This window comes from Cucumis melo, chromosome 11, assembly GCF_025177605.1.
Source record: "Cucumis melo cultivar AY chromosome 11, USDA_Cmelo_AY_1.0, whole genome shotgun sequence".
Classification (NCBI taxonomy): domain Eukaryota; kingdom Viridiplantae; phylum Streptophyta; class Magnoliopsida; order Cucurbitales; family Cucurbitaceae; genus Cucumis; species Cucumis melo.
Window position 1 is genome coordinate 2,558,974 of NC_066867.1, and position 10,533 is coordinate 2,569,506.

At 29.7% G+C, this 10,533-nt stretch overlaps 1 protein-coding gene across 2 annotated transcripts; it reads right to left on the minus strand.

The window, feature by feature from the left end:
- Nucleotides 1–2,974: 2,974 nt before the first annotated feature.
- LOC103497331 (rac-like GTP-binding protein RAC1) lies at nt 2,975–6,281 on the minus strand. Of its 2 annotated transcripts, XM_008459470.3 has the most exons (8): nt 5,770–6,230; nt 4,788–4,875; nt 4,608–4,717; nt 4,440–4,503; nt 3,832–3,896; nt 3,638–3,703; nt 3,392–3,541; nt 2,975–3,089 (listed from the first exon to the last, which is right to left on the minus strand). In XM_008459470.3, exons 1-7 carry the CDS (start codon nt 5,866–5,868, stop codon nt 3,437–3,439), a joined length of 597 nt encoding a protein of 198 aa, XP_008457692.1. In that variant the 5' UTR covers nt 5,869–6,230; the 3' UTR covers nt 2,975–3,089; nt 3,392–3,436. The 2 variants fall into 2 exon arrangements, with proteins under 2 accessions (XP_008457692.1, XP_008457691.1); XM_008459469.3 differs by having other exon boundaries at nt 2,975–3,541; nt 5,770–6,281.
- Nucleotides 6,282–10,533: the final 4,252 nt, after the last annotated feature.

The window sequence follows — 10,533 nt, forward strand, 5'->3', positions numbered from 1 at the left end:
AATGGTTTGATTGGTTAGTTTAACTAAATTTAAGATTAAAAGTAATGAAAGTCAACGGTTTTTGGTGGACTCGTTTCATCGTTTTTTCGCATACTAAATCGTTTTTTTTTTTAAGAAAGTTCTTTAAATGATAAAACTGTTGAAAAATATTTAAAAATATATCAATATTTGATAGTTTATTGGTTATCAACAGAGATAGACAATGATAGAGATTTAATAGTCCATGATCAGCATCTATCATTGACAAGTGATAATAGTTTTTCAGTGTCTATCAACATCTATTATTGATATTTTCTTGCAATAAGAAAATATTATCAATTTTTTCGCTTAGTTATATAGGTTGTTTTCCTAATTATTAGGAAATATAAATTTGAACTTTCAATCTAAAGAAAAAATAGTACATATCGATTAACTACCACCGACTTCGTCAACTTTGACACTCTTAAGATCTTTAGGGAATACAATTTTTTAAAAATACTAAAAATCGATTATATAGAATTTCATTTCAAAACCAAATGGTGAGGAGTAGCGAGTAGTCGATCAAATATGAGATCTTCAACATGTGTTTCTCAAAAACGATGCTCGCTTGGGTCCATCATTCTTAGATTGGAGTTCAAGTTTTTGTTTGTTGAATTGAATCTACGTTTCGGTTTTACAGAGTACTCAATATCATATTTAATTTTTATAGATTCTACCTTAAAATTAATAGATAATGAAAAAGAATAATTCATTTATTTTATTAAGATGGTCTATAGAATTTCAACATAAAATATGAAAGAAACTAAGGGTAATGAAAGTTAGAGCCTTGAGGAAACCTACCTTCCTTAGGACAGACTTTGGAATTAAAGGTTAACCAAAAGTTGAAGCCTTTATGAGTCATCTTTGTCATAATGCCTCAAATTGGTTTTTTTATTATTTATTTTGGAAAAGAGACTCCAATTAATTTTTCAATAATTGTGTTTAAGTGCAATTGAAGATGGAAAAAATGGTCAAAAGTGTTAATACAACCAAAGTATATGATGTAACACTTCATATAGATTCATCTCTTTCTTTGTTAATTAAATAATTTATAAATTTATATAGAACGATTTATATGAGGATGTGCTCTATCTTTAATTAATGTCTTTTATATATTATTGTATTTTCAAAATAGAAAAAGAAAGTTAGTATTGAAGTCTTAAAATCCATCAATACATTAAAAACATGAAGGGGGTATTGTAAGAAAAAATAATAATGATAATAATAAGTGGTGGAATTTTGTTGTTTTTTCTTTTTGTATTGTTTCAATTTTGTTGCTAAATACTTTGAGTGTTACTTAATAAATTATGATTGAGCCTTTCATTCAATTTTATGGAATGGAATGAAGAAAAGAGGATACTACAGCTACGATTTTGACTTTGGATTTGATTTAATTGAAACTATATATAAAAAATCAACGTCGTTTTGTTAGAATAAGACAAATTTTCTTATCTTTATTTGTACTATTAACTTTTAAAATGATAATCGGCTAAAGTGAGTTTTACAAAATCTCGTCAGCATTAATATTTTATTGTTCAAAGATTTATTTAATACACGAAGTATATGCTTACTGAACTTATCTAATGTTCCAATTCGTAACAAATATCAAATGATTTTAAATCTAGATTTTGAGTAAAAGTAAAAGTAAAAAAAACAAACAAACAAGAATGGTCGGATTCTACACTCTTTCATAAGATTTAGAATTAAATTACTTATTTAACCTTGTAGTATTCTAATTTTGATTAACAAAACATAATTAAAAGTCTATATTAATAAATTTTTCAACTTTCGTTTTCCTTTTGACTACGAACTAAACAAACTTTTATCCCCTAAAAAGAAAATACATTTTATTTAGGGTTTTTTATTGATCTAAAATATCTCGATTCAAATCGTTGACAACTTTATATGCTTTAGCAAGATTCAATTTGAGAGGTTGAAAATAAGGAATATTCCTTCACAAGTATCTTTACAAAATCTTTGTGGGGGAGGCAATTTTGTGATAGGTCAATTAAATGGCCTACATAATTTCAAATAAACCCATTTTCCTAGACAAAGGAATTTAAAAGATAGTAATAATATGGAAGGAGGTTGATATATATATATATATATATATATGAATAATAATAATGCCAACCACTATTAATTATTAGTTCACAAGTCCCACTAAAGTTATGTTAAATATGAAACCCCTACATTGAAATAGGTCTAACATTCATTACAAACAAGGAAGAATCACAATATCACAAATAATGCAAACATGCTAAAAGTCCTTCAAAGCAATAAATATATTGAATGAAAATGTCAATGGAAATGATATTTCAATTTTTGGAAATGTTATTTGAATTTTGTTTGGTTTTATAAATAATAAATGACCTGAAAAAACAAGTTCAAATAGCCAAATACGATTGTTTAAGTAAAACATTCGGATTGAGAAGTTTATATATATTAGATGAAAACAAATAGTTAAACCATGATATTGAACTTTCCTCGACATTTTCACTATTACCATAGGTGTATCAAAAGTAGAATGAATCAACATTACCGTAAATCTTAGAAAATCAACAAAACAAATAACAAAGTGACACGATAAATATCATATAAATACTAAACATCTTAATTTGCTTAAAAAATCCTAAAATATTTATTTACTCATTTAATTATTTTTTAAATTTGTTATTTTTAATATTTTTTAAAAAATATCCATTGAGAACATTTCTTTCTCCATCAACATTTCAACTGATACAATATTCAAATCAACCTGAGAGAGTGGTGGACATTCAACATAACGTTTGGATTAAGATATAGTTGATCTTAGCATTTTTGAATAATAACCTTTTGAACAGAACAAGAAAACTAAATTCATACAAAAATGAAGTCCAAATCAGATTTATTATATCATAATCATGCATATATATATATATATATATATGAAGTCCCAAAGTTACATACAAACTAATGGTAGAAATTCAAATCATATTACAAGCCTAGAAATATTGTTTAGTCAACATTACTCCAAATACAGATTGTTCTTCTACAATCACCCAAATCTCTGGAAAGATGAGTCTAACCAACTGGTAGATGAAAAGCATACAAGAACATCACAATATATTGAAGCAGGACGACATACTGCGCTATATCGATACTAACTCGAGAATCAGTTACACAAAAGATATCTAAAATCGAAGATATACTATCGTATGCATATTACAAACAGATGACTTTAAACCACTTTTTACAAATCATAGCACAACCCAGAAAGCAAGCAAGCAAAGAGGATGAGTTGTGCTGCTTGATTGTAGGGTTGTGTTAAGGACAATGTGAAAATATAACTCATATAGTGATAGTTAGGGGCTAAATGTGATGAGTAGCTTACTATTAGGTCTTCATTCTAACCGGTTGGGGTACGCCTAATTTTGCATCATAATATAGAACAAGCCTTCTGTGCCTTTCGCTTCTTTCGCTTCTTCCGCTTTGGAGGTTGAAGAACCACTTTGATTGCTGCGTCGAAAACTGCCTTCACATTCTGCATATGGATCATAAACCAAAAAGGAGTTGTTAAGGAGTGAGGGACTAGACAAAGTATAAAAAAAAAAAAAAAAAGAAAATGGATTCTACATACTTGCTGTGTTTTCGAACTGCATTCGATGTAAACTGGGGCACCAATGAGTTTTCTTAGTTCCTCTCCCTGCAAGAAGAGTTGAAATCTTAAAATATAGAAACATGAGAAGAACACAATTAAAGCACACTATAAAAGAAACGCTGGAATAATTTTGTAGTATGGAACTCGTAACTATAGGGTATATTGCAGGATACCTGGGCAGTGGTAATTGGCACGATCCCTGGGTGTTCGTTCAGGTACTGTTTATCTTCTCGAAGATCTACACAAAGCAAGTTGATGCTCATGATTACGGATAATCCCATGTTGAGAGCATACAATAATACATACTTATAAAAATAAAATAAAAAAGACTACTTTACTAAGAGGGTTGGGTCAATTAAAACGGTGCTCGGATTTCTTCCAGGTATAAAACAAGACAGTAGACCCCGATAGTTAACAGGCGAAATCGAGAATAATAAACATAGTTTCATTACATAATGAGTAGTCTGTTCTTTCAGATGTTGCTCAAGTAAAATAAACTGTATAAACTAACACCAAATCCTTAGAATTCAAAGACACTGTTGTATAACTTATAGAACATGTCCTATTTAGGCAAGGTCGTTCAACTAACACCATATCTAAATTAACAGCATTTTTGTTTCATGTTGTTTATCATGGTGATTACTTTTTTTTCCCTTTTCTTAAAGAAACAGAATCAACATGGTGAGTTATTTGCATTTAGGAACAATCTCCAACAAACAAGTGGGAAAAGACAGTTTGAAATGCAACACTTCAAAATTATAAAGGTAGTGAAGAATATAACCAAGCTTAGTCCCGACGAGAATAACCGGTACACCAGGAGCATAATGCCTTAATTCAGGAATCCACTGTCATGGTAAAGAAGTATATTAGCTGAATTAGGAACACGTGGCATTAAAACAAAAAGAATGAAGGATAAGTTCAACCAGACAAAGATAAAGCACAGACTTACTTTTTTGGCCACATTTTCGTAGCTAGCCCTGCTTATGAGAGAGAATGCTAACAAAAATACATCTGCTCCACGATAGCTCAAAGGTCGCAGTCTATTGTAATCTTCCTGACCTGATTCATGATTCATGCATCAGAATCTTAGCAAGAAGGCAAGTTAAGTAATGACTTGTTTTCGGCATACCAGCAGTATCCCACAAGCCTAGGTTGACTGTACTGCCATCCACAACTACGTTCGCGCTAAAATTGTCGAAAACAGTTGGCACATAATCCTGTTTCAAAGCATTCACCAGTCACCAAAGATGGATAACAATCTCACTAAATTTGTGTATCAATGTCAGAATCTAAAGCATACAAAACCTTGTCTATATAAATAGTTACAATCTTCAAACCAGGCACCTTATTTCACAAAATTTTGAAATGGAAAACAAACGCTCCAGATAAACTATCAAGATTCCTACAATGCAAAAAATTTCCCCAACTCAAGCATGAACAGAGACGAATAGAGATCCAAGACGGGGCAAAAAAACAACTTTATGAAGGATCAGGAAATGTTTCCAACTGAAGATATAGATATTGTCTTTAAACTTAGACACCAAAATATTAGGATCGCCACATGAATACAAAAAGCAAAGTGTACTTCAAAATTAAACAGAAATCAAATAATAATAAAGAGCAAGAAATCAATACACAAATGAAAAAGAAACCATAATCCCCTCCCTCCTAATCTTGTAAACCTGGTCAAAAGACCAGAATTTTAGTGCTCTCTTTTGGGAATCTTCCTACAACAACAAACAGACTGGATAGAGGCCGAAATTACTCAACAGAATCTGCCAACTCCAAGAGATTCATGTTCCACCAAACATTTAGATACAAATTATCTTTGCTTCAATTGGTAAAGCATGCAAACAAGAAACACAACAGATGTATTCTCCCAAAACCAAGAACACAAGCACCAAAGAGCTTAAGGAAGGCAACAGAAACAAAACACAAAGTGCACAAAACCCAGTAAAGAAACAAGCACTCTCAGTCTAAAAAGTGCAGAAACTGAAGTTCATTACTCAAAAAGAGAAACCCTCTTAGAACTAACTAAATCCCCCAAATTTTCTCAGGATCCAAGCAAGAAAAAGAACAAAAGAGTCATGTCAAGGCTTGAATTAGCTCACCGTGGGAAAAGTGTTGCTGGTGTAGGAGATAAGCATACAAGTTTTCCCAACAGCACCATCACCAACCGTAACACACTTAATAAACCTCGAAACACTCATTTCTTCCTCTCAGACCTTCGTTCAAAAATCTCCCAATGCAGAATCACCAAGAGAAAAAGAGAAAATTGTGGAGTTGACCCACAAATCTAGGCACATTTACAAAGGGTCACAGAGAAATTGGAAGAGAGAGGGAGAGTCAAGAAGACAAGGGAACTGGGTCTATAAAGAAGGGAAAGAAGAGGCCAGCTCTTGGCCAGCTATCTATGGTAGAGTAAAAATCAGGGTACGAAAATTGAAATGGAAAGTACCCTATTGATTCTACTGATTTGGGGTTGATGAAAAATTGGAAATTTTTACTAATCAATGGATGTTGAAGGTGAAACTTGTCGCTCTCGGTCTCTATCAGGCTCGCACCAACTTTTGGGTAACTTTTCTTTTTCTTTCTTTTTTTTGCTTCGACTAATTTTCTCAATTCTCAATCTCATCTTTAAAGAAAGGTATTCTCTTTGGTTGTTATTTGTTTTCTTCTGTTTGAAGGAAGACACGAGTCACAGCCAAAGATTTTGTTTGTGTATGAAAATGTGGAGATTTTTTTTTTCTTTAACTACAATTTATAAAATTATTTAAGAATTGAATCGAAAAAGAAAAAGGGTCTTTTTATTTATTGATTTTGTTTACCAAACTTTCGAATGTCAATTTGAATTCCATTCGAGCCTTATAACAAAAGTAGAGACAGAAAGCAGTAAAGAAATTTTGACTTAAAAAAGAAAAAAAAAAAGAAAGAAAAAGTGAATCCACACCATTTCAAAATGTACCGAAGATGGAGTTATGATAAATATAGATAGATATCGATAAACAACTATCATCATCTATCATCGATAAATGTCAATAGATGTATGTATCTATCGCCGTCTCCCGATAGATTGTAATATTTTATTAAATTTAAAAATATTTTAGACAGTTTTGTAGTTTAAGACAATTTTTAATGAGAAAATTATATTAACTAAATTATTTAATTTTTAATATAAAGTTTTTATTAATTTATTTAAAATTATGATAAGGGCATTTTAAAATATGGTAAAATAAACTAAAATATTTTTCACATATAGCAAAATTTTGGATTCAACGTTGATAAACTTCTATTACTATCTATTAATATAACTGATAAAAGCATATCAATGTCTATCATCGATAGAATATAAAATTTTGCTATATTTTATCAAATTTGTTATTTTTTACAATTTCTCATTATGATATTCTTTTACGAAATTTTATAATGAAAACAATAAGAAGTATAACAATTAAAATTAAAATTGTATTCTACGCAATGAAAGCATACAATCTTAATCTTATTAATTGGAAAATGAAACCAAATTTATCGGACCCTACTTGAGTTATCGTTTGAAAATCTTTAGTGTATAAAAAAAGTGACGAGAGGTTTGTTTGTTGTCATGATAAAAATATGCAAAGGAATTCCCTTTCCCTTACCAATTATTATCAAAGTCATATAGTCTAAACCTAATTGTACGGGTGAAATTCTCAGATTTCAAACAAATAAATTTAGTGAGTATTGTTCATGCTTGATCTGGATAGCCTGATTGTCTCCCCTTACATTGATATATAAGAGGTGTGATCCATGTTTGCTCTTTATTTACATGTTGATCTAAGATAGACAAGATATGTCTAGAGATCAACAAATGACCTAAGATGGAGCGTACAAATTTTTTTCAAGAGAATGCTTGAAATAGTATTTTATTCGAGAGGAAGATTGGTAAGAGGAAAAACAAAGTCTCATACTCGTTAGGAAAGTTAAGACAATTACATTAGATCTTTTGAGTGGTGCTAAAAACAAAGTCATTAAGTTCTATGTCTAAAATAGACAATATCATATCATATTATGAAAAAAGACGGAGGTTTCGTTGCCTTAATTAACATATTATATATATAAATAAAGTATGGTCCACTAGATTTAATTTGAACTAACAAATAAATAAGATGAATGAAGAAGCCAGTGGGCAATCCATTGTTGTCCAAACAAAGAAATGAAGGTTTTAATGAGTCTTTTAAACTAAGGTGTGAGAAAGTGAATTTTAACCTAAAAAAGGTCTCTTTTTTTTAATGTCCCAAATGGGATATTGATTCTTGATGTTTCAGCTAATCAATGGAAGAAGAGGACTTGATGAACATAAAAAGAAAAGAAAAATATGAATGTGAATTAGGAAGGTAGTTGTAGGAAAGTTGATTAAATTAGTGAGATGAGATTAGTTGCAAGCTGTTTGAAAGTTTGGTTTAGACCAAACCTGCCTTCAATTATATATATATGTGTGTGTGATTAGATTAATTATAAATATTAGATCAATTAGATATATATGTCTACATGTTAACAAGTTCTAATGACCCTTCTAAACTTTGAATTATAATCCAGGCCGATGAATAGTTAAATAATAATACGACTTATTCGTGGGTCAACCTTAACTAATTTAAGTCCAATGTGACAAGTAAATAACATAATATATATATGTGAAATAGGCAATACATGATACACTTCCTTCTTGTGAAAGAGTGAATTAAATCTATCACTTTACTTTGTTTAGATTAAAATATGACTTATAGAAATTAGATCACGTTTACCACAGTGAAAACGTAATAGGTCAATAGAATTAAAGAAGAAGTGGGTTTCATTTGATTACTTTTGGGTTGTTTACTTATGTTATACAATTATATTGACACATGAGACTACATCCAAAATTGTAATGAAAAAACGCAATTTGATCAATGAGTTGAGAATGTTCACTCCAATTATGCTTGAGAATTATATCTTATCGTATCATTACCGATATAGTTACCATTACGTCTATCACTATTGTCATTGTTATAATTGAAAAATTTTCAATTTTAACATTTTTACTATTAGAGTTATCGATACTGATATCGTTTGGCTCTTAAATATAAAGGTAATGGTAATAATAACAGTAAATGCTACAAAATCCAATTACGTTTGCAATTCAAGCTCATTGTTAATGATCCATCAATGAAATTTCAGTATGATTATATCATTTTTCATTATTCGTTTGGTAAACATAACCTTAATGTAAAATCTAAATGTTAGAACGTGTCTTGATTTGTTGATTGGTTGCCTCTAGTGATCAAGTACAAAATCTTGTTGATCGATCAACAAATTGGAGTCTAGGATGTTATGCACTTGTGAGGGGATTGGAGGCCATGTCCTCGATACCTATATATAAACTCCCTAACACCCGTTGTCGCATTTGCATTCTATTACCTAATATTTTCTCTCATAATCAAACTACTCAATTCATTTGTCTGTGAACCTAACATATTATTATTGAATCATGTAAATCTCTTCATTGATTTTTATTATTTATGTTTTTTTCTTTGATTTTTATTATTTATGTTTTTTTGTCGCTTTCTTTGTCCATCGATTTTGTTAAAAATATAGTTTTGGAGGGTCAAAGCATATGTAACATATATTTACATAATTTGGGAGATTGGTTCATAATCTTACATAAACAAATCCACATACCAAATCAATATATAATTTCTTAATTAACCAAAAGAGACTAATCCAATGACCAAACACCACTAAAATTTTGGTCCATTGTAATTTGAAAGAAAATGGTGGTGGTTGAGTAGTTAATGGTGGTTGAAGATTTGTATTTTAGTCTACTTTTCAATTGTTCCTTTTTTTTCTCTCTCTCTCTCTCTCTCTTCAATTCTTAAGTTTGTTATCTCATGGCTTTAAAAAAATTCAGTCAATTTGTTGACACAAACAGTTTCTTGGCTAACAATCATAACCTAACTAAATCCATATCAAGTAATGTGCCAACAACTAACACTCATGCATATGATTCAACACAAATCACCACATTTCAACATTCTCTTTTAGGTTAACCAAAAGGCAAGTATACAAAATATGCTTCTTCTTTTTCTTAGTCGATAAAAAGCAATGTAACGGTCGAGACTGAATAAGCAACATCTCAAAAAAACCAAGTACAATAGAAAGAAAATACACATACAAATCAGTATGGTCCCTCTCTTTGATTTATACCATTAAAAATGTCATTAGAGGTCTACGTCTATCTCGAACAAACAAAATGTAGAATTACAGATGAATATATTAATCGTCCTTTTCATCTAGTTTCTTTACTTTCTTATTTTTTAAATTATATTTATGTATTTGAATGAGTTTGAACTCATATATAAACAAGGATATTATACGAATATTTTGAACCATTTTAAACCTTTATACATAGATACCTAGATAACTTAATATGAATTTTAGTTTTTTTTTATTCATTTAAGAAGTTTACAAATTTCCACGAGAAATTAATTATTTAATTATAATGTTTATATTTAATTAATTAGAATGGCTATGATGTCACATTTGGTTTGAAATTATTATGTTATATTTGTAAGATCATATTAAATAATTCACATCTTATTGAATATGTGTGAACCAAATTGTAATTAATGTAAACAGTAATCCAATTGTTTGCAAGAAATGTTGATTTCAATTTCATTTTGAAAACAATCTACAAATAAAATACAGTTTCACAAACTGTTTATGTTGGACTTTTCTCTTTTCTAAACTAAACCACTGCTATTTAACATTGGAAAACATGGGGTAGTGATTGAATATTAAGGTTTAATAATATTTTGATCGTAGTTTTATCTTTGTTCTTTTTGATATATTTGTACTTTTAA

Excerpts from the sequence above, each read along its gene's own strand:
- LOC103497331 (XM_008459469.3), bottom strand. The coding sequence starts at position 5,868 with ATGAGTGTTTCGAGGTTTATTAAGTGTGTTACGGTTGGTGATGGTGCT. Across the intron at positions 4,876-5,769 it reads CCAGCAACACTTTTCCCACG|GATTATGTGCCAACTGTTTT; the intron begins GTGAGCTAATTC and ends GCTTTGAAACAG. Across the intron at positions 3,897-4,439 it reads TCTCGTCGGGACTAAGCTTG|ATCTTCGAGAAGATAAACAG; the intron begins GTTATATTCTTC and ends TGCTTTGTGTAG.